The sequence below is a fragment of the Numida meleagris genome, chromosome 5 (genome assembly GCF_002078875.1).
Source record: "Numida meleagris isolate 19003 breed g44 Domestic line chromosome 5, NumMel1.0, whole genome shotgun sequence".
Taxonomy (NCBI): Eukaryota; Metazoa; Chordata; class Aves; order Galliformes; family Numididae; genus Numida; species Numida meleagris.
In genome coordinates, this window is record NC_034413.1 from 30,140,683 (window position 1) to 30,164,932 (window position 24,250).

Below are 24,250 nucleotides of genomic sequence, written 5' to 3' on the forward strand. Positions count from 1 at the left end.
TAAGTAGACACATGTAATCCGTGTTACATTACGTTTTATCGTTACGATTGCTGTACTGAAACAACCTGTCTGAGCATTGAAGAGCCTTCTGAAACTGCTTGATGACTAAACTGCCCTTGAGATTTTGCCACGAGCCTGATGTCGATTTAGACTTGGATTCAATGTACCCTGCTCAAGGTAACTTGCAAATACAGTAGCTACCTATTTTCATGAGGTGCTCTACTCGGGTGAAGTCAAAACGAGAGAAAACATTTCCCAAAAGAGTATGGATTCCTTGGGAAGGCTTTCTCGGTGGGCTGCACGACCCGCCCGGTCGTCCCGCAGGTGTCGGCTCCCCCGGCCGCAGGTCAGTACGGTCGGTGGCTGTGGAGCCGGCGGGCTGCTGGCCGTGTGCGGGCGCCTGGTGCCTCCCCGGGCGGGAGTGCGGGGGGCAGCCGCGAGGGGGTTGGGCGGATAGCCGGTGAAGCACGTTGCTTATCCTAAAATCGAGCTCTAGGTTGGAGCTGTACTTGAGTCCAACGCCGCGCGGAGCAACGCCCGGCTCGCTCTGCCGGGGACGCAGGTGAGGAGGGCGGGGAGCGCGGGGCGGGCCGGGGCGGGCGCAACTGAGCGCGGCGTGCCGGGCGGGCCATGGCGGTGGGGCTGGAGGAGGCCTTCGGCGCGGCGGGGGAATTCGGCGGCTCGCAGCGGCGCCTCACCGCCCTGCTGGTGCTGCTGCAGGTCAGGAGCCGGAGGGGCGGGTGGGTGCCGCGCCGACCCCGGCGCTCCGCTCCCCGGCGGGGCCGCGCCGCTGCAGGCTGCTCCGTCGGGCCTCCGCGCGGCGTCCGCTTGGCAGTTGATTCACTTTCTGTTTCCTTATTTGCGTGTATACGGCTTCCACTTTTTGAAGGGTGTCTCTTCCTGGCACGCAGGCTGCCGTGCTGAGTGAAGGGAAATCGCTGTTGTCTGTGGGCTTGGTGGAAGGAGAACCGGTTGGTAAGTGGCTGTGTCTCGTTGCCAGGTGTACGTGGCATGTCAGTCGGTGCTCATTGTGCTGGTGGGCGCAGTGCCCCAGTACCGCGTGGAGCGAGCAGCGGCCGCAGCCAGCGGGGCCCAGCGTGTCCACTTCCTGAGCAACTTCACCTCCATCGTGACCGAGGTGAGTACGGCCGCTGTGCTTTCTCTTTCCTTGGGGTTTATGCTGCCAGTGCGAGACTTTGCTTTGCTATTAAACGTCAGCAGAACCCACCCATCTGGCTCTGCTAGTTTATTCTTATTGTTTTCTTAATCTGAAAGTATATGATTAAATTATTGGCTTAGCTTTCCTAGTGCAATACCAATACTAGTTTAGGTTAAACTTTATTTCTTTTGTTGTCAATTTTCTTCGTATGTTCTTAAAAGTTGTTGCTAACGAGAATGGTCGTTTAACTGCAGTTTGTAACTCGGGCTTAGTATGAGCTCCTTCCAACATGCCTTCTGCACCATGATAAGGTTCCACTAGGCTTTCCTGCGCAATCTGTGCTGTCTTTATGCTTTCCTGTGAGTTACTGAATTAGCTTCTCACAGAAGAGATTCATCTTAAAGGTTATAGCAAGCGTGAAAATGCAGTTTGTGCACCATGTGTCTGAGTGTCCTTATGGGTGGGTGAGAGTGGGAGATGGAACAGACTGAAGTTTGCTGAGCGGGTTAGAGGCGTGACCCTTATCCTTGTGCCTGCGTCTGCTGCTTGTGCTCCCAGGGCCACCACTGCTGTTGGTCCCACAACACAGACCAGCGGTAACCTGAGGGGCAGGAGATCACCCAGCAAGGCTGCTGCCCTGGTTTTACCTCCTCCCCGTTGTCCAATATGTGACTGTGTAATGTTTATCTTGGAAAAATGTAGTGACTGCATGTAAGAAGGAATTATTGGACCCCGTATCGGGTCTCATCTCCTGTCAGAAACAGAATTTTTGAGCATGACTTCCAAGGTAACCAGTCAGCTTCTGACTGTCAGTGGGATGTGTGACGTTTTGCTGGATGCTAGGGGTGTGGTAACTAAATCAAACTGCCACGCAGATGTAAGGAGCCAGAGGATGTCTGTTATGGTGATCACAATGTGGGCAATGTTTCTGTTGGCAGGCTGCAGCCAATTTTGACAAATATTTAACCAGTTCCCTTTATGCAAATAAAGTAGATGGATGTGCTCTTTTAAACTACAGTTACTTTACTGATGACTGTCAGACGTGGTAAAATAGGGGCATTTCCAATGGCACAGTAAGCAGCACCAGTAACAGTTTGCAAAAGCAGTCTTTTGCCCTACTCTTTTATTGTCATTTGCCATTCTCAGATGCAGAGCTAGATGGGTATCACCCAGATATTTTTTTGTTCCCGTACTCTGCATTTGTATGGTGTAAGAAGAGCAGGTCAGAAGATAACTACAGGAAAAGACGTAATGTTTTTTCAGTATTGAGAATTTGAGTTTTACAACCGTACCTGGGACCCAAAAGGTTGTGTTGTGTCTCAGATCAGCCTGAAGCTCTGCAGATGAGAACCAGGAGTTCGCAATTTGTATGCTGAGGAGTGCTGGCACGGAGGACTTACTCCAGCAGTGCTCTGTGCCTTGGAGAGGACATGCTGTGATATTTGTTTTCCAAATGAGGTTTCCTGAGGATTTGTGCCCAGGACTGTTTTGCAGCTCCCAAAACTTACCTTTTCTGATCTTTTTGAGCAGACATAAGCTATATCTTTTTCTGCCAGAATAGAGTGGAATCTGCTGCCCAGCAGAGTGTGGTAGTAGAAGGTAGTTGCAGAGACTGCCCTGCTGAGCGTTACCATCCCAGAGTATCCACAAGTCCCTCAACTGTCTGGAGTGCTGCAACAGAGCATGTGTGACTGAAGTGGTGCCCTGTGAAGGCAGTGAGATCCTGCTCCTGCCGTCTACTGACTTGCAGAGGTTGGTGGGCAGTGGTGGATGGAGCTGTGTCTCCTCTGCACATTGCCCCATGCGGGTCAGGACCGACTGGCTGAGAGCACAGGTTGCTTCAGAGCAGTGTAATGAAAAGACCCTGTAAATTCCTAGTAGTCTGTGGGGATCTGTATGAATTTGAGACTGACGCCACAGTGCTGAGGCCATGGTGTGCTGTGTAAGATTCCGGTCTTAAGTCTTTTCCCCCGCCCCTTTAATCCTCTTATTTCTCAAAAACAAACCAAAAAAAAAAAAAAAAAAAAGCAAATGACTTTTGTACCTTTCTTCCTTTCCCAAAAGGAAATACTGCAGATGTCATTTACAAAGTCAGCATGATGCTATCTTGATGTGAATTCTCATCCACGTATATCCAATTAAATTTCCTTGCACATTTTAAATAATTTATTTGGGTAGAGCTTTGCATTGAATTAGTTACATTCTTTTCCTGGAAAATCACTTGGGCTATTCTGATCACGCTTCTTCCCCAACTTCACGATGTGAGCAATGTCTGTAATCCCAGCAGTGTTTCTGTGACCGCTGATCTCCGTGGGCTGGTTGCCTGCCTCCTGCTGAAAGGAAATGTTTGGTGCTTTCTGTTTCTAGCCCACTTCAGCTCTTTTTCTTCCTTTCTGCACAAGGATAATTTTTCCTTATGCTGCCTCAGTTGGGCTTTTGCATGAGATACAAGGCACATTTTATAAAGAAAAGCATCATTTGTTTTTAACTTCTGTTTGATCATAAACACGTGCATGGAGTAAAATATTAAAGACACCACTGAGCAGTCGGTATTTCTTAAAGCTCTTATAAAACAAGTCTTTGATTGGACATCTTTCGATACTCCTTTCCTGCTTCTCTTCAACACATCCGTGTGTGTACCCTGAGGGGCACCACCTCCAGGAATTGTGGCTGCACACAGCAGCTCTCTCAGTATTGCAGTAGTAAGCACACTCAATTCTTGTTAATGAGTTTCATTACCAGTTCACTGAAATAACGTCTCGTTCAGGGTTGAGATGGCCAAGCTGCTAAAAATTCAAACTTCCCTAAGTTTACAGGACAGTTACTTTGTCAAATCTTGATACTACATTAAACTTAAAAAATCAAAAGCTGAGATTATAATGATATTTCTCAAGGAGAGAAAGTAGAGGGATTGGCTCACCCATCAAACTTGGAACAAACCTATAGTTGGGTATAAAGCGAGCAGTGGGAAATAGCACCAGAAAAATTTTGGTAGATTTCTTTGTTGAGAAACTGGCAATTTGTCATTAATACTTTTGATGATAAGGTGATTTATTTATTTGTTTTTAATAGTGGTATCTAATTGAACAAGAAGCCTACAAAGTGAGCCTTGCATCATCCCTCTTTTTTGCTGGATTGCTTATTGGAAATATTACATTTGGCCCTTTGTCAGATAAACTGGGCAGGAAACCAGTATATATCTCAGGTAAGGTTTTAAATGTTGTCCTTGAGCATTCTACATGGATTGCAACATCCCCATTTCTGCCCTGCTTGTGGGCAACTCTGCCCCAGCAATGGTGTGGAGTCAGTGATCTGTATCAGCATTTCAGCCAGACTAAAGCAGCACTGAAATGGCTTTTTGTGAGTGTGCTAAGTAGCATAGTGGTCACTGGAATACCAAAGGCTGATATAAAATAACCTCGTTTTGCTACGACTTGCTATTTGAGCACAGTGCTGCGTGTATTGCCTGACTAATATTACCTCCTGTAAAAATATTCTCTTTTTTGGGGACAGGGGAGCATCATTTGCCTCAGCCTTTTTAGAGTGGATTATTCATATCCTGGTGCTTTGTTTTCCAGCTGTGCTTGCAACCAAAGGGTCTTTTTTTTAACGATGAGATAGTCTCGAGGAAGTATTATCTTTGTCATTGTAGACATTCAGTGGGACTTGGAGATGACTATAATGTTAATATGGTGTGGTTTCAGAAAGCCAAACATAAGAGTAAGGGACAAGAATGCTATATAGACTACTCACTACAGCCAGTAACACACTGCGCTCCCTGCCTTTCTTCTGAGGTCAATCTGCATAGCATAAGTACTAATCATATTTTCTTCTCTCTCTGCAGGTCTATTTTTTGATATCATTTTTGGGTATGTCACAGCATTAGCTCCAAATTATGGCATATTTGCAGTTTCACGTTTTCTTGTTGGAATTGTGAATGGTGGAATGGCTCTTGTGTCTTTTGTCCTAACACAAGAATATGTAGGAAAATCATTTTGGTCATTTACAGGTGGGATTTGGGAATATTTAATCATTATTTCTGTGCTGAGTGCTGTTCTGACTACCAGTGCCTTGCTTTGTGCAGATGTGGGCACTGACAATGTGAAGTTAGCACGCGGCTTGCCAAATGAACGCGGTGTGATTCATCCGAGTTCTGAGTTTTGTGGGAGTGCTGCCTAAATGAGAAACATGGGATTGGGTTAGTTGGGTAAATAGCAAAATTGAGGCTTTTAAATAGATAAACTGACTCAAAAAAAAAAAAAAATCCCTTATTTGTGCACTGTAGTACATAACTAAAACAATGAACACATGTTTTGACAGATTCTGCCAACTTCTGGGTGATGCTGTATGGTATCTTGGGAAGAGATTCTTCAAAGCATTCTTTGAAGTTTCCCTGCCTCACAAAATGATGCAGGGGTTTTTTTTTTTATCTCTGTTGGATGTGCTGACCATCCAGTATTTCTAAATGTCCTTTTTTGTATGCCGCTGCAAAGGCTTAAAATAAATATAACACTTGCATGTTGTAAAAGGGGAATAGCTTGGACCCAAAAGCCCTTTTGGCCAACGCAAGTGGGGGAAAACTGAGTCTAACTGCTGACTTGCTGCGGCTGTGAGCGTCTTTCTGTTCTCCAGTACCTTGTTCTCCTTTTTTCTTATTTCTCCTCGGGACTCTTAGGGATGTAGAAGGCAGTGGTGGTTTGGTTATGGCTTTCCTCCTCAGCTATGCTTTTCAAGTGCTGACTTTTCTTTCCCGGGTTTGTTTGACTCACGTCATTTCTCTCCCACCCCTCCTTCCCTGTGTCTGTCTCTGCTCTTCCCAGCACTTCTCAGCCTCTCTCCCTGCAGGACCAGCCTAGACGGACTGCTGGGACACCCATTTCCTGCCGCTTCTCACTTTAGGTGCTTTGTTCTAGTCCTGCTCAGCTGTTGGTAAAGAGGTGCTGAACAACTGATCAGGGGCTGCAGGAGAGGAGGCTGCTGGAAGCTGCCAAGCAGCGTTCAAGGAGCTCTGCTAGGTGTTGATTGTGGGTAGGCCATGTGTGCAGTAGCTGGGAGCTTGTGGGTTAGTGTGGGACCTCCTGTGTTAGCCTGCAGAGGTTTGTTGGTAGGCTCCTGCAATGGAAGTTGACCTCATATTTCACCATCTTTATTTACACCTGTTCATCAGAAGCTTGCTGAAATGTACCTCTGGGCTGCAGCTCTTTACATGCTGAACTTAGTCCTTGTGCTGTCATAGCTTTCTTACAATTTCTATTACAGCCTTCTGCCCCTATTCAAGATTACTTTAACAAACTTAAATAACTCACAACACTTCCCCTTCCTATCCCCAATTTTTCTCTTTGGTCTGTAGATTTCTGCTCATTTCTTTGTCTGTCCTATGTACTATACTTTGTTTTTGAGGGGAAACCAGCTCTGTTCACCTTCCCCTGCCCCAGATGTACAAATGCCTTCTTCACTAGGACTGCACAATATGCTGGAGCCAACTTTAATGCCAGAAAGATATTTCCAAGGTTAAGATTTTAGTGCTATTTTATTTAGATTTATCATGGGGTTGGAATTTAAAGTTTTTACTTAATCTTTTTTTTTTTTTTTTTTTGCCAGTGGTGTCTGTAGTCACCTTTTTGGTCTTGTGTTTCCAGGTTCGTTAACTAACTTGACGTTTGCAGTCGGCATAGCTGTTTATGCTTTACTGGGTTACTGTGTAAGAGAGTGGCGCTACCTGGCATTGGTATCCAATACTCTGGGAGTCATCTTCCTCCTTCTTTCTTTGTAAGTGACCACATGTCTTATAATAGGAAGAAAAAAATTAGGCATTGATCTAACAATTAAGTTTTTCTTGTCATAATTCAAGAGTGGTATAAATAAGGATGATATTTCTCTGTACATTTTTATGAACCAAACAGAAGAAAATCGTAGTGAAGAAAGAATCAGTTTTAGGTGGAGCAGAAGGTCAGGGCTACCCTGAAGCAAAGTCTGCATCACTGTGCAGCTGTAGTGGCCAGCGCTGCGCGGAGCAGCTGCATGCCAGCTGTCTCATAAAGCCTAATTGCAGAGACGGGCTGCCAGAGGCCGTGAGCCGGAGCATCAGCCAGGAACACAGCCTGCTGCCAAAGGAGAGTTTCAGTGCTTAAGAAGTTCTGGAAGTGCTCCTACAGGGTTTTTTGGGATTGCTTTTTGAGACATGCATGCATGCATGCAAAGAGAGATAACTGAGAGCACTTAAAACGGTCTTTCTCATGTGATACGCTTTTGATCTGCATGTTTTTCAGGTCTGTTTTTGTTCTGTTCCTATCGTTACTGTATTTGGGTGCTCTTGCCTATTTAGAATTACTGCATAGACATTATTATAAAAACAATTATGAAATACCACAGGACTTTAAAGATCTGAAAGTGCTAGCATTATCTGGCTTGTGTTGTCGCAAAATGTGCTTGTAACATATCAAGTGATATTCCTTGTGTATTTCTGATCACCAGTTAGAGCTGCAGAAGAAATGAAACAGTTAGTGTAGTAGGTTGTCTCTACAGTAATACATGGAACATCTGGCATACAGCACAGATTGAAGAAACTTTTTCTGACTTCTAATTTTTTAGATAAATCTGCTCTTGAAATAAGTTCTGTTTAGGAATGCACAAAAAATATTTTTCTTGTAGCCTAGGAAAACAAAGCTTCTGAATGGGGAAAGATGTTCTACACCATGTCCACGATGTTGTCTTTCTGGTGGATATAGAATCATTTTTTCCTCAGGTATTAAAGACAAAACAAAACCCCTGGCATCCTTTGAAATAATCAATCCTTGTGCTGAAGGCTGTATATCTCTGCTAGGGGTATGAAATAAAGTATTCCGTTCTTTGCACTATGACTCTTATAAAAGCAGCAGCGCATTCTGGAACCTAAATAAAACAGAAATCGTGAACTGCAGTTGTGGTAAACAAGGATATTATTGTATTTGGGAATGAGGTTTACAGGTTCAGCAGTAGCGATGAGCAGGGCCTGAAGCCTGGTAGGTAATCTGCAATGAAGTTTCTTTTCTCTCTGCTTCAGCTCAAAGCCCTTCCCATAGTGCAGAGGTTTGAAATAACCTCTGTACTAACCCTACTCTGAAAACCAAGTTTTGTCCTGGCCCTTCAGATGATTGGGTGTTGAGATGCTTCATGGTTAATGCTAGTGCAATGTTTCTGAGGAAGTCAGTTCGGCACACATCACAATGTAACTGTAATCTCAGAGCGTTTGACAAGCATTTCCAATGATCCTTCTGTAAGGCTAACTGTATATCATTATTAGAGTACACTAAATTTAATATGCATAATGGTGCAGATAAAATGCTTTTCTGTGAATTTTGCATTGATACAGTCATGTTTTTGTTGTTTTGATGATTGATTTGCAAAACAGTAGAATTGATTTTACTGAGGAATGAGCTTGTTACCATTGATTTTTCTTTTTCTTTCCTGTTAGTATGCTTCCAGAGTCACCACGATGGCTGTACTCCCAAGGGAAAACTGCAGAAGCTGAAGATGTGATGCAGTATATCGCTCTTGGCAATGGAAAAGAAAGATTAAATATAAAATTAAAACCAAGCGCAGGAACTTTGCGGAAGGACGAATCACCCCCTGGCATCCTACACTTAATAAAACACCCAGTCCTTCGGTGGCGAACCATCATACTCATGTACATCTGGTACGTAGTAACGCGACACCGAGATGCTGTGAATGAGTCAGACATGAGGAAACTATTAAAACTGTTACATTTTTCTCTTAAAAATACTGCCCCAAACTAATCATAAATCTGTCATGTTAATGATTGTAAACAATAAGCATGGTGTGTTGTGAAGCTGACATTTCATTATCATTGCTGTTGGGTTTTATTTTCTATATGTTATTTAGAACCTCCTTCAAAACCTAGTAGTAAGAAATCTGCTGAAAACATAGTGTTTATGTTGAATGGGAAGAGAAGCTGAAGCTGAATTTGAGAGGATGTGTACTTGAGCCAGTCTTAAGGAGAAAATGGCTCTATGGATGAGACAGTCATAGAGATCTGGAGTAAGAATTGGAGTACATTTAAGAAATGAGAGTAAGAGCCCTGAAGTACATTTTGCAGGATAAGGGGAGAAAATCTAGGGGCAAGATGAAATGCTGCTTGCATAGTTACATCAGGTGCTGTTTTGAAAAACTGTGCAACTTGGAAAAAGAAATATCATGCCCTGTAGCAGGTAAGCATCAGCTGACTAAGCTCAGGAAAAAACACAAAAACCAAATTGATAATGTGAGTGTTTATTTTGTCCTTCCACACGGTTTACTTAAGTCGAAACTATTATCTCTGCATTTTTTTCTCATTTGGGCAAAATAAGAGCAATAACATACTATCATAATATAGCTAACCTGTAACTCGGCATAATTTGCCTTTTAATTCTTAACCTTAAAGACTAGATATGCTCATAATGTAAATTCTGTGGTTATTTGTAGGTACGTCTGCAGCTTTGTATACTATGGGCTAACTTTAAATGCTGGTGAATTAGGAGGAAATCTTTATTTAAACGTTGCTCTTTATGGTCTTGTGGAAGTTCCAGCCTTTCCACTCTGCATGTTCTTTATTGAGAAATCTTGGTAAGAAAAACTTACTTTCTACTTTTCTGCATGTATCTGTAGACAGCCTAAAAAAATGTTCATGTTTTTCTTGGGATGGTACTTCATGGTTCTTCTAAAGCAGTGGATTCGTCAGGGATTTGGTCAGCTGCAGGGTTTTCTGCAGTTGATACAGAAATGGGACTTAGAGTTTTCTACCTTTTCCTTTTATAGTTCTGTTTAACTTTTGAATTATTCCAGGTGTGAGATACTCAGTGATTAATGTGACTGAAAACTGAAAGATTTGATGGTCTTGTGGAAAAAATGAGTAGCCCAGTTACTTCAGTACCTATAGTTTACATATACACCTCTCACATTTTATTCAGAGTGACCTTGATTTTGTATTGCCTACCAACTGCAACTGAGAAAAAGTTTTCAGCATTGTTCATTTTTACTTGAAATTTTCAAAGATAACTTTGAAGGGAGAGCCATTCAGTTTTCACTAGGGCATGAATGGTCGATGTCTGTGTGTTTTCATACTTACCAGTGTTTGGATACAAATTAATCAACCAGCCTTCATCCCAAACTCAGAAAACCTGAGTTGAGGGTGTGCATTTAAACCACGAACAGCACAAGTCCTTTCCTACATGCTCATTCCTACCAGTCTTTATTTGTAGGCCTGTGCAGAGAATTATTCAAGGAACGTTTGGACGTTGTGTTGAAGGACATGGTTTAGTGGGGTTATTGGTGGTAGGTGGATGATTGGACTGGATGATCTTGTAGGTCTTTTCCAACCTTGGTGACTCTATGATTATGAAATATTTAAGAATGGCGGATGTGGAGATGAGTTGGTGCTCTTCTATCCTGGCTACTTCTCTTTTATTTTAAAACTAGGCAGTTGAAATAACTTTTGCTTACTTCCATGTGTATACTGCTAGATGGGAAAGCATACCAAGAAGCTTTACTGTGTTTTAACAGCATGTATTTGTGCCAAGTTCTATAAGAGAAGTACAGATTAAGAAACATTAGCACTATGTATTTTTAAATTCATATTACTTCAGTGTTTGCGTGTGTGCTCTGTGATGCCCTTTTTGTGACTGAGCCCATTGCCTCACTCACTACAGAGAAGACAAAATACAGCGTGAGTTCTTGCTGAAGTAGATGGGTTCTTCTCAAGGCTACAAATTGAAAGCTCAAAATTACACACACACACACGCACGTACATATATATATGTATTTGTCTGAGAAATAGGAAACATTTGCAGGAGCTCTTTGGTGCACAGAACTAGGAAAAGTGTAAGATATGAAGCACTTACTGTGGTAAAACAGATGTATAACTGTTATTAATGTTGCTGTATAGTTCAGCTGGCATTTTGCTGAGTGTCAAAAAACAGTGAAGGACTTTGTTTTCATCTTTATCTTGGAACTCTTTTCCTTCTAGGTCTGGAAGACGTAAAACTATGATGTGGTTTCTGATATTTGCAGGATTTGCCTGTATATTTACCATGTTCTTGCAAAAAAATTCTGGTAAGTATGAAGTGCTGCCAAAGTATGTTGTCTCTTTATGTTGTTTTGTAGCTTTTATTGGGTAGTGAGTATTTCTTGCCCACAGTTACCAAGGTCTGTCAGTTTATACCTCCCTCTCTGTCTCTCCCTTCCAGGGCCTGTCAGGTACCCAGGGATCATCTATATTGCTTCTAATCTCTTGTAGATGCAATTTGTCCCTTCCTAGAACCTGTTATATGACCAAGTTTTTCTGACTTCCAAGTTCTTGGCTATCAGATGGTCAGATTGAGCTTTCAGGTTCCATTTCAAATAACATCACTGCATTCATTCATCACTATTAATCCATTTATCCTAAAATGCCACTTTTAACAACAGGGCTGTAATCTTAGTTAGATATTGACAGTGTGAGACACAGAGCATAATTTAACATTTGTTTTGGTGCAATACAGTGTTTTAAGAAATATGAACTGAGATTTTCCTGAATTGAAAGTCTAGCTCTTCATTTAAAAAACAATTTTTTATTTTCTGTTTTGAGTGCAGTTTTTTTATACCAATATTTACCTTGGTCACTGAAAATATAAGTCTAAATGACACTAACAAAGAGAAGCACTCACTCACCATCCGTTTTTCTTGCTATTACCATAGTTGTGTTTCAAACCAAGAGCAGCAGTGATGTGATGACAAGGTATGCATCTGTAGGTTGTATTTATCCTCAGCAGCTGTGAGTGCTGTCTGGCATCCATTTCAAATTGGTCTCAGAAAAGTCTATAGAAGAAAACCAGAGAGAAAATATGCTATAATCCTGTTTCCCATGTTTGTGTTAATTCATGTCCTCAAACTTTATTGTTTCTTTTATTGAGACCATTACTTCCTTGTTTACTGTTTGTACTTGTTATTATAAGTGAAATAAAAAAGAATGAAAAGCAGTCATCACTAATCAGGATAGTAATAGGGCAGTAATTCCTGAAGAGTTGCTAAGTTTCAGGAAATCTTCTGAGGGAGTCTACTTGAGTGCCATTACAATGTCTTACTTTCTTTTGTGGTAAAGCTGGTTCTTGGCACAGAGCACTCCGCGTCACTCAAGCAGAAAGACAGTTGGCTCTGGGAGCAATGAAGAACAGGCATTTCTGGGGATGCAGTGAGGTTTCAATAGAAACGAATGTCAGACTGGAAGGTGGTGAGGGGAATTGGGCTGCAATACAACTTTCTTTCAGAAGTTGTGAAGCAGGAAGGCTCTTCTATTTTGTGTCTGTTTTATTCTGAAGTAAACAAAGCGATCTTCTAGGCCATAGGTAATGTACTTAGATTTATCTGACTGTACTGAATGTACAGTTGTTACCTTTTGTGACTTTCATTGATAGCTTTCCACTGAAGGAAGAAAATTTCCAACTCTTTAAACCATTTTTTTCACTGTGTTTGTTGATGTTGGATAGTTCCCTTTGTGCTGAGAGCTACCCTTTCTTGGTGGATATTTTCTCTGAAGTAAACTTAAAGGCTCCTTTAATTCCTTACCTACTGTTTAAGAGAACTTTTTTCTCATGAAGATGACAGCCAGAAGACAAATCTACATAATGGCGCTGCAAATTAGACTTTTAATGACATTGATGGCATCAAAGCTAATCACTGCCTAACTCCAGTTCTACAAGCTCTTAAATATCAGCATTGTTTTTAACATTTTCCGTCATTTTATTGTCCTAAGTTCCATAAGTCAATTAATGAAAGATTATATGTAAGCTTATACCTTAACAAGAAGTGCAAATACTTGAATTTAGTAAGGACTTAGAACTTTGTCTTTTATTAAAGTTCAAAATGGTTGCGCCAGCTGTACTAGTGCAGGCAAAATGGTGTGCATTCTGGTGTCACCAGAATCCCCACAAGAGCAAGTGCATTCCTGCTTTATGCTGTTACATATGAAGACAAAATAATGGAATGTTGCTAAATGTATGCTCCAAGACTGAGGAGAAACAATGACCATGTCTGAGCTTACTGACACCAGGAAGCTGACGTGCAGTGCATCTCCAGTGTGCTTCTAATCCTGCAGTAATTCCCCAGCAGACAGCTAGCAGCCTCCCCTTGGGGAGTGAGTGTGGAGAAGAAAGTGCACTTTAAATTCACTCCTGAGCTTCTGAGTGCCAATTTCTCTGTCTAGACAGTCTTTTCTGTTTTGATAGTAAGACCAGAACTTCCCAAGTGCACTAATGCTCTAATTCTAATACATATGGATATACAGTGTTCAATCTAAGCCCCTTTTGGGAGAGAAGCAGTAAGTTTTAAAACACATTTACAAGTCTATTCTTGGTTGCTCCATGTTTGGTTGATGAAAGAAGAGAGATGTACCCACTTCCTGTTGGCACCCGGCAGGGTTCTGAAGACCAGGCTCACACTTTGCATCTGGTCACTGTATATAATAATGCAGTTTTTACTGAGCAAAGGGAATAGAATTGAAAATATTGAAAAGCAAAATTACAGAGAGAAGCAATTGAGAAGTGATGCGACTTTCACATTACTTAGCATTGTTTGGTCCAAACCAGAACATACGCTGAACTTGGCGCTGGGGAAGAGAATCTGAAGTGCACCTAATTAGAGCATTCATCCTTTTTTCATGCTTAACAGAAATAAATAAATTCCCTGCTTATTAAAAGGGATGATGCAAACATAACCGTATCCAAAGTCAGAGTAACTGAAATCAGGTTTCTTTGGGACTTGAAAAGATCCACACCCTGGTTTAGTCAACTGAAGGTTGTATACAAGTAAACCAGGCTACATTAGCATCCGTTCTTCACAATTACAGAGCTTCTGCATCTGAAGTTCTAGCAGGATGTCACTGGGGAGCAAATAAGCTTTTGAGATGAATCTAGTTGTACAGTATTCATTCAATAAATTAGTCAGGGAATGTTTATTGTCTGCTTGTGCTTGTCAATAGATGCAATTACCTGGCAAGGTTTTCTAACTGCAGAGCTGGAAGCTTTTATCCCCTCCTTCCTAAGCTGTAATAGTTTTAGCATTTGCTCCCCCCAAAAATGAGGAGACAGTCTTGGTCTTAAACATAAAATTATGTATTAATTTTTGTTCTAGTTTTTAGGATGGCTGGGAAGCAACGAGGTGTTCTTATTTGTGTGTGTAGTTGAAAAAACAGATGGAACCTTGTTTTTAGTGAAAGTATCTTGAAAAAAGGACGGGATGCTTTTGGCATTGTGTAAAAAAGGAATCAGACCATTTATGCTTATGGTTTATTTATTTATTTTTTTCTTGAAAGGTTTGCTCCTCAGTCCCACCTTGTTAGCTTTGTGTGGAAAAATGATGGTGAGCGCTGCTTTCAACATTGCTTATATTTATACATCTGAACTGTACCCAACAGTGCTGAGGTAATGTAATGGGGCTTGTGAGTCAGCTTTTCATGCACAGTAAGCCTGATTGCTGGTATAATTATGGTTACCTGAAATATCAATGCGAGTTTTCTTAAATTGAGGCAGGTTGCTATGAGAGGGCTGCTCCTGGCATTCAGTACTCTGCACTAGCGCTCTTTCTAGGGCTGTTTGTGGCAATTTCCACCAGGACTGAGTCAGAACATCAATATGCAAAACAACCTTCATGCGCTGCTGTGCTAGGTGCCATGTTTCCTATTTATAGTACTGATTTGGGGAGTCAAATTACAGGTTGCAAAACTGAACATAATGATGTGATGGAAGTGTATGGTAACTTAATTATAAATATAGAGTATGCAGTAAGGACTATTTACAGTGCTTCTGTATACTTTAACCTCCAATATAATTATGTTTGTTTACTGCTTGAAAAAGAAATGCTTTTATGTATTTCTTATTTAATTAAACATTCATAATGCAGCTCATTTTAATGGTTCCCCCATGGCAATGGTATGTTTTACAGCATTTAATTCACGAACAAGTGGGCTGAAGTCTTCCTTGATTTTTTTCGTGGCCCTCACCAACTCCTTGAGGCTGAGCTTTCTCCTTTTGTCACGGAACAGGAGAACAGATAGCTCTTCGTGCTGCTCTACTCACTTACCATCAGCTCCACGTAGTTTTTTGAGTTGTACCCAAAGTACATGCCTAGAATTGGAGATGTATTGTGCTAGCTGCTCAAACATGACGCATTTCAGAAATTGAACGTTCCTTTGCTCTGAAAACAAAACCGAAATGCTGAAGTGGAGTAGGAAGGTGTCCTGGCTGGTGGATACAGTATTTTTGAAGTATTTCTACAGATCACTTGAATCCAGGAAATGATGGGCTCTGGGGAGAGGAACAAGGGAGTGGAGGACTCCCTGGATTGGCATTTAGTTTCTTTTGAGGTTCACAATTTTCCGTATGTTACAGAGGCACAAAAACCAGGCTGTGAACACAGTTTTTGCAGTAGAACTTGTGAGGGTGGAGGTGGCTTAGCTGTTTGTAGCTACTGAGCTTGTCGTCTTTGGCAAGGGTTGAGGTTTGATACGCAAGTGACAAGCATGCTGCCTGAAATGGGCTTTGGTGGTTTGGTTACATTCTCCCTATCCAAACTTCTGTGTCCTTCAAGGTCTCTTTCTTGGTGGATGGCTTTTGTTGTTTTGTTTCCTGTCCCCTCTGCTTTTCTGGAGTTGAGAATCAAGAGAATGAAATCTGACAAGGTTTTAATTGCTCCATTTTACTGTTTCACCGTGTTCTTGTGATTTATGTTAATGTCTTCCAAAGCCCCGCTAGTGTTCAGTGCCAAGTCCGTGACAGCTCATACCTAGCAGGAAATACAGTGGTTTCTCAGCATGTTTGAAAATACATGTTTGTCATTAGGAAGGTGGGTTTTGTTGCTTTTTTTTGTTGTTGTTCTGTGTTTTTAGTTGAAATGTGTTTCATTTGAGAATCTGCACTAATGTTCTGGTGCAGTAGTAACTGTGAGTCAAGGGTATGGAATGTAAGTGGAGAAAATGCAAGAGTAAGGAGTTTAAAAATTCACTAGCTTTCTTCAGTAGATTGTGCTTAACTGTTATGTTAGACTATATGAAAATTCCTTACATGTGACAGTTTATACATTTTTAAATGTGTTTTTGATAGCTATCTGATATTTTAATTAGCTGCGAATATTAGGGTTTATGTAAGAAAAACAGTGATGGGAAAGTGGTTAATTTTAAAGCAAAACATCAGCACCATCTGGTGGTCTTTGTTCAGCTCGGTAGTGATCCTGGCTTCCCTCCAGCGGGAGCTTCCCTTGTGATGAGAAGTGTTCCTCTTCAAAGGCAGCAGAGGGAAGATGGGATAAACTGCTGGGTTTTTTTGTGCGTTCTTTTTTCCAGTTGGATGTTCCGCAGAGCTGTTAAGTGTTTTCAGTAGTACTTCTCCTTATTTGAACCTATGTATTACCCTAAGCATGAGTACTGTGTGAAGCACATTTATTTTTTCATGAAAATGAGTACATGGAGGAATGAGAAGCGCAGCTCATGCTAGAATTGAAGTGCTGCATCCTGGAGTGTATACAAGCTTTTGGCTTTTTTTTCCTTCTTAATGTGTCTTTAAAATAGGTTTTGGGGAACAGAAATTTAAATAAGCGCATCTTGAGTGCTTCCTCACAGCTCCTGAGCAGCAGTGCCTTTCTCCTCCTGATTACCCAAAAGTTCTTCTGCATAACCCACGCTATGCTGAATTCTGAATTAATTATATTCTGAAGTGTGTTAACAACTGCATTCCTTTTGCATTGGAATTGAAATATTTTGCATTTACAATCATCTTTTGGCTGTAACTGCTCTCTGTTGGAAAAAAGCTGTCTAATCTCTGGATGTTGACAGGCATAGGGTTTGTGGTCAGGATGTTTCTAAATGAATGGTTCATGTAAAAATGGGCGCCTCTCATCTCTTGAGGGATTGTGACAGAGAGGAAGTGATTGGCCTTGTCTTATGGGGTTTAGATCGATGTTGCTTCAAAGAGAGGAAGTGTGGGTTGCTATTTTCCTTTTCCCAAGAGGATGTGTGAGAGAATAGGCTGCTTTGTCTGTTTATTTTTACACCAAAATCACTGGCTTCTCATCAGCTCCTTCCATCATCTGTTTCCCTTAACCCGTGCAAAGAGCGGTGAGGAAGGGAGGTGAACGTGGGTGGCTCTGGCATACCGGTGACCCGTGTCACCCCACGGCTTGTCCTCTTTTATCCTGTCACTGCCTTCCTGTGTTTGGAGAAGGGAAATGGGCTGAGGGGGAGCAGCTCTGCTCAGTAACGTGACTGAGGGTGATGATGAATGAGAGGAAGAAGCTGGAGATGTAGGAAGGAGAGCAGCTGCTGTGAGGTGGTTCTTGCTGTCCAGCTTGTGAACAGTGCCCGTGCTGGTCTCTGAAAGGACTGGTAAATATTGTTTGTAGGAGTCATATGGAGATGGGAAGAGTTTTGCATTTGCTCAGGAAATGAAAGACAATGGGGTTTTTTGTACCTTTCTTTGAAGAGGGTCCTGCTGCTCTAACCCCTGCTTTGATTACTGTTTAGGTTAGACGAGGTTGATTTAAACTTGTCTTGATTTGCGGAATCAAACTCCATAACCCGAGATTAAGGTTATAAAGCAGGTATGTTTATTACGGTGCTGCGTCCACACCGGATGCGAGGGGGTCACCGCCCTACCAAACTCGCATAACCATGGGCAGAAATGTTAGATATTTAAAAGCCAAGCTTATACATATTCAGCAGGTTTCCTGGGACTCATCTACATATTCAGCAGGTTTCCCCGGACCCATCTACATATTTATCATTTCCCAGGAATTCCTTTGCATATGGTCCATCCCTCTAGCGCATGTGTTGTAGTTCCTCCTGGTGGTCACTGGATGAAGGCTCGACGTCTTCATCACTCTGCCCTTTTCACCCCACTGCTGCTTTGCAGAGTCACTCCGCCTTCAGCCGGTTCCTTGTACTGGTCCCTGCTGATAATGGAGTTTCGCCGAGTTCCTTTTCTTATCTTGCCTTACATTCTACTTACCCCAGCCCCATGCAGTAGTTAACCCTTCGACTGTCCTAACTCAGGGGTATACAGAATTCAGCAGTACCTGGTGCCCCATCTGGCCAGATGCTTTCAAGCCTCACACTAGCAGATAGCTACTTTCTGTTTGGAGGTCGGCACTGACTTTGTGTGACCTGAGACAGCAGAAGGGATGGCAGACACCATTTGGGTTGTTATCTCTAAAGATCAAGCCAAGTCATGAAGTTGTTCCACGTCCAACACAGGGAAATCCAGCTATATTGCCCTGTATGGTAGTGTCTTATTCTCAGCTGTATGGAATTGTTCTCTTCAGAGTATCTGATATGTTTTGGTTCTAGGAGAAAAACAATGCTGATAAGACACTGATGTTTACAGTTGCTGCTAAGCAGTGTTACGCAGGGCCAAGGCCATTCTCAGCAAAGGGCCCAAGGAACTGGAAGGGAACAGAATTAGGACAGCAGAGTTAAACTGGCCAAAGAACATCAAGCAAAAGGAGTTCTGAAGGGGGTGGGAATTCATCTTTCTCTTCCACTGCTCGGGGGCACTAGCTGGGCATTGGCTGGGAGGTGGTGAGCAATTCCTTGTGCATCACTTGTTATATACATATAACATATATATATATACATATATATATAGTCGTAACTATTATCCTTTTCCTTTTCTCTATCTTAGTAGATAGTTTTATCTCAACCCACGAGTTCTACTTCATTTTTTTCCTTTTGATTCTCTCCCCTATCCCACTGGGGGGAGGGGGGGCGGTGAGGGATCGGCTGTGTGGTGCTGAGCCACCTGAAGGGTTAAACCACAACAGATAGGTTGCAAAACCTATCTTTGTTCAAGACGATGTGAAGGATTGCACAATGGAGTGCTTTGAAAGGGTGGGATTTACCTTTTAGCAGGTAATGGCAGAAGATCTGGAAGTAATTACTGGGGGCCTTTAGAAAACCTCCTTTTTTTTCTTTTTTCTTTTTAATGAAGGCTATTGGTAACAAAACCAAACCACTTAAGTTGTTCCTAACAGTGCCACTGCATGTTGCAGTTGTATATTTTTAAACTACATATTTTTCATCTTTTGTTTGAAACAGAAATGCTGGCCTGGGGGTCTGCTCCATGTCTTGCAGATTTGGGGGCATTTTGGCTCCATTTGTGCCAACTATGGTAAGATAAATTTTTTTACTTTTTATGTAACAGATGTATTGAAGTGTCTGAAAGGCATTTTAGTGATTATGGTACCACATATGTCAATATTACTTGAAAAAGATATTTTCAAGAAAAGTCAAAGTTCATTCAATCAGTTTCCAGAATAAATGAACAAAATGTGTAAATGCAGCTAGTATTGTATCCTTTTGGGAAAGAATCTGCAGTTCTGTGTTGTGCTGTGTTGTGCTCTGTGCTACTGAAGTGTTCATCATGCAATACTTTCTGTACAAAGGCCCACTCTTTTTCTGACTTCTTATAACACGTAAGCAATTAAATGTCTCAAATGAAAGAGTTGCAGCCTTTCGGTTTTGTCTGAAGTTCATTGTAGCTCATGTATTTTAAGAGCAGGAAACTGTTACTTTTTGCTATGGATTTGTAATTTCAGAAGTCTCTTAGTCCTTCTGTACCGTTCGTGGTGTTTGGAATCAGTGGGCTGTCAGCGGGATTCCTGACCCTCCTCCTCCCTGAAACACTGAATAAGCCAATTGCAGAGAGCATTGAAGAGCTCCAGAGTCCCAAATACAGAGTGCTTAAAAACGAGAAGGCTGAGTAATTTTTCTTTTTATTGTTGCTCTGCATTATTGTCCCTTTTTGTTTTGCAAGCCATGATGTAGTGCGTGTTGCTTAAGTTGTACATGGCTGGATGCGTGCACAAACTTCTTAAAGCCATCTTTCTCTCGCGTTAAGTGGAGATCAAATTAGAATCACAGAATCATAGAATTGCTCAGGTTGGAAAGGACCTTCAAGATCATCAAGTCCAACTGCAACCTAACCATACTGCCCTAACTCTAACAACCCACCACTAAATCATGTCCCTGAGCACCACATCCAAATGGTTTTTAAACACATTCAGGGATGGTGACTCAACCACCTCCCTGGGGAGCCTGTTCCAGTGCTTAACAACACTTTCTGTAAAGTTTTTCCTGACATCCAACCTAAACCTCCCCTGGTGCAACTTGAGGCCATTTTCCCTTGTTCTGTCACCAGTGAGAGGAGACCAATCCCACTTTTGCTGCTATCACCCTTCAGGTATTTGAAGAGAGCAATGAGGTCTCCCCTCAGTTTCCTCTTCCCCAGACTAAACAGCCCCAGTTCCTTTAGTCTCTCTTCATAGGGCATATTCTCCAAGCCCTTCACCAGCCTTGTTGCCCTTCTTTGGACCTGCTCCAGCACCTCAATGTCCTTTCTGTATTGAGGTGCCTAAAACCAAATTCATTCTCGTTGTTTGGCTCTTAGAGATGAAAAGACCTGATGCTTGCACCAGTGTGTATTAAATTTTATATAAATCAATATCCTGTTTGCTTAAAGAAAATGAATCTTAGGAAGGCAATCTAAAATAATCGGGATGTGACTTTCAGTAACATGCCTGTGCTTTTACAGCAAAACAGTGAGGCATATTCTTTCAACATGGTGGGACTGTGCGTTTTCCTCTGTCATGTTTTGTAGTGGGATATAATCTAAAATTAACGGATATTTGAGGAAACATTTAATCCCTTATTGGTCCCCTGAGTTAGAGCCCTCTAAAGTGTTTTCCTGCTGTAGATACAAACTAAGTAATGAAACTTAGGGAAAATGAGGTTTTTTGTTTCAATATGCTATAACTATAGAGTAGAAAATGTGAAGGATATCTATTATGTTTGGGAAGCTGCATGGAAGAATTAGCTTTTTGGAAAGAATAAAAAAAGAAAAAAGATTTCCTATCACAAATTGTTAACTTAGATCTAAGCAGCTTAACACAGCTATGAAATAATAGATGTATTAATTTATGTTTTTTTCTTTGTGCTAGCTCTTTAATTATCTGGTTATTATTGTATTGAATCAGTTCAATCCCACTACCCACATCTTAAGCTTACTGTAGCCTAATACATTTCAGTTGAAATAGGAAAGAAAAGATGAATTTCTATTATTTGTGAATATCATTTTGCTACCTAGTAGTTTTTTTTTTTAAATAAGCACATTCTGTTTTTCATGAGAGAAATAAGACATGTACACTGTTTTTCAATAATTATTTTTCCTCTGACAGGCAGACCAGCTAGAGGAAAACACATAAGTTTCAGAAGGTCTCTCAATGGTGAAAAATGAAGCCTCCATTGAGAAGGTGCTGCAGAGCTGAAGGGCAGAGTCTGGTTGGATGTATCTGAGTGGGAGTGTTGGAGCACTCACGTATAATGCTGTTTGTAGCACACTGAACAGTTCTATGTGGAGACAAGCTGAGAAGATGGAAGAAGCTGATCGAAGCTTGGGAGGGAAGAGGTGACAAATATTTGCATTAATGTAAAGACTTAACAAAACCATGCTTTGGATGTTTGGACTTCTCTGTGGCTTCTAAAAATGAAGTATTCAATTAATTTATGTTACAAACTATAATTGCTAGCTTCAGATTAAGCTATAATGCTGCAAGTGAATTGAATCAATGTGTATGATATCAAAATTCGATGGTCTTGCATATTCACACAAGCTGCAGTTGTGGAAAGTACCAGTGTCCTGTATATGCTAGTTTTCTCCATAGATTTGCCTCTAAATTACAGAATACCTCACAGTGTGAAGAGACCAAGGATTTTCATGTGTTGTTGGCCTTGGTATGTCCAGCATAAGAAGCTTGAACAGGAGAATAAATGGATTTCCTTGTGAGAAGAATTTTTTGATACGGTTGAGCATGAAAAGCCATGTTGAAGTTACAGTAGCACTGTAATGGAAAAGTGATATCAAACCTTTAAGAGGGGGGAAAAGGTACATTTACAGGAGAGGATAAGTAGTCTTTTAGTCAAAGTTTATTTGGTTTAGCTGTATGCGTTGATCTGGAAATGATCAAATGTGTCATATATTGTATAATACATGTAATAAAATAAATTTTCCATATGGATTGGACATTCTTCCAGTGCTTAGGTGATGCTGACGTAAGGGCAGATTGTGTGTGCACTTATTTTCTGGGGCTGAAGCTTGATGGCAACCAACCTATAGAATATGCTGCAAACCTTTACCTTCTGATTGACTTACTCAGCATTTTTGTGATGTGTAACTGAGGATTAGAACTGAGTTTGTGAAAATTGTTCTGAATAATATTAATGCCTTCTGTTGCAGTAACATTTATAACCACAGCGACTAATTAGACTTCTTAAAAGGATAACTGTTTCAGCAGAGATATGGTAAAAAAAAAAAAAAAAAAAACAACGTCTGTTACTGTTGACTTATTTAATTACAAGGAATAACATTTAATATGAAATAGAACAATATCAAGTTGTATTCCCAAGGCTGAGAAGAGACTGGAACAGGAGGATCGTGAAGGATCGTATGGTAGGAATCATTTCCCCATCCCGTGCCATGTTAAGTGGATCAGCCTATACCAGAGCATTTTTTCCTCTATCATTTCTTTTGCATCCTATGAAAAAAGAAAACCAACCAAAAAAAAACAACAACCAGGAAATGATGATCATTTGCATTTTGAACATGCTTATTTCTGCTTCATTTGTCCAGCAATTAATGATTTATTTGCTTGAGGAGACTTGTGTGAATGTGGTGGCTTGATGACCAGAAAGCTGTGTGTCACAAATAGAAGTTAATGATCTTTCCAACAGCTGTGGCGTGGTCTCACTTGTGCATGGTGCCTGCAGTTCTTGTGCGTGGGCAGCTGGGTGGTACTTTGTCTCCAACATCCAAAAGACAATATGAAGGGGAACATCAGCTCCCCTTTTTGTTCTTTTCAGTTCAGTTTAACAACTGGTTTGCATTCTTAAGCTTAATTTGTATATCTTTGCTGTGTTTTGCTATTGCTGGATAAAAAGATGCCATTGGCATGGAGGAGACTGCAGAGTATTTTACCAGTTGTATGTTTAGAAATAGAGAAATGTTTTTATAGGTTTATAAAATGGAATTTCAGTTGGACTAACATAGTGCATTATGTCTTACAGGGCACTAAAGAAACCAGCTGTTTCTTTACTTATCATTACTATATACATGTCAGCAAATCAGAAAAAGAAGCCTTTTTTGTCAAATAACTGTTTGGGTTTTTTAGTAGATATTTTCACTTAAAGCTTCTTGCCTTGTAGAATTAGAAATTCTTCATGTGAAACTACTTTTTCCCATTAATTCTAATGAAGACAAAGCAGTTTGGGGGAGGGATACCCTAATAAATTCTTTACTCAGGATGGGACTGTAATCCATTGCTTTGTGTTTCTGTAAAAAGAATAAAGGGAGCTGAGTTAATTTAAGTGGCTGAATTATACGCGTAAGGTCACAAACCCCATCTTTAAGTACCACTTTTATTTCTTCCTCTGTCCTTTATTTGTGTGCAGAAATTTGAGTATAACATTGCATCTGTGCCATTCATCTGTTTCTGTGTTAGAACAGTGTTTTTAGTGTTTTAGCACTAGTTGTGAAATGGCCCTTCTTTCTTTGTCTGTCTTTCAACTGATTGAAAGTCTTTTTTACTTAATCACTTGGAAAAACTGCTTCTTTCTTCTGTTGCTGAGTTTCAGCTGAAAATCTTAAACTTGGGGGGAGGGTGGTGGAAGAATTGGCTGTGTGCCCTGTCCTTAAAAATGTCTGCGATACTGGCAGCTTGTCCAGAAAGGAAGCCTGATTTTGAATTTTTTTCACTCCTTTCTGTTTCACCTTTATTATTAATTTTTTTTTTTTTGGAGGAGTGCTGCTTTTTCATTTAGGTGCTAAGAATGCTGAGCAAAGGCAGAGCTTGAATATTCATTTAAACTACCCATGTTTAAATTTTAAATGCCCTTTCCCTATCATTATGCAATTATTATCCTTTAATTATTTCTCATTTTGGGTCAGGTTTGGTAAGTCCCATTTTCCTCCTTGTTACAGGAAGATTATCAGTTGTAAATATTTCCAAGTATTTTTCCATTGCTTCAGCAGTTCATGCCATCTT

General features: G+C 41.0%; 1 protein-coding gene across 3 annotated transcripts; it reads left to right on the plus strand.

The window, feature by feature from the left end:
• Nucleotides 198-23,568, plus strand: LOC110399506 (solute carrier family 22 member 15-like). 3 transcript variants are annotated; one of them, XM_021398323.1, is made up of 12 exons: nucleotides 198-720; nucleotides 1,001-1,138; nucleotides 4,232-4,364; nucleotides 5,004-5,168; nucleotides 6,799-6,928; nucleotides 8,613-8,834; nucleotides 9,620-9,760; nucleotides 11,160-11,245; nucleotides 14,481-14,589; nucleotides 19,251-19,323; nucleotides 19,751-19,909; nucleotides 21,389-23,568. In XM_021398323.1, the coding sequence occupies exons 1-12, from the start codon at nucleotides 631-633 to the stop codon at nucleotides 21,413-21,415; spliced, it is 1,473 nt and encodes a 490-aa protein (XP_021253998.1). In that variant the 5' UTR covers nucleotides 198-630; the 3' UTR covers nucleotides 21,416-23,568. The 3 variants fall into 3 exon arrangements, with proteins under 3 accessions (XP_021253998.1, XP_021254000.1, XP_021253999.1); XM_021398324.1 differs by having other exon boundaries at nucleotides 200-720; nucleotides 19,751-19,914; XM_021398325.1 differs by lacking the exon at nucleotides 5,004-5,168.

Excerpts from the sequence above, each read along its gene's own strand:
- LOC110399506 (XM_021398323.1), top strand. The coding sequence starts at position 631 with ATGGCGGTGGGGCTGGAGGAGGCCTTCGGCGCGGCGGGGGAATTCGGC. Across the intron at positions 721-1,000 it reads CCCTGCTGGTGCTGCTGCAG|GTGTACGTGGCATGTCAGTC; the intron begins GTCAGGAGCCGG and ends TCTCGTTGCCAG. Across the intron at positions 9,761-11,159 it reads TTCTTTATTGAGAAATCTTG|GTCTGGAAGACGTAAAACTA; the intron begins GTAAGAAAAACT and ends TTTTCCTTCTAG.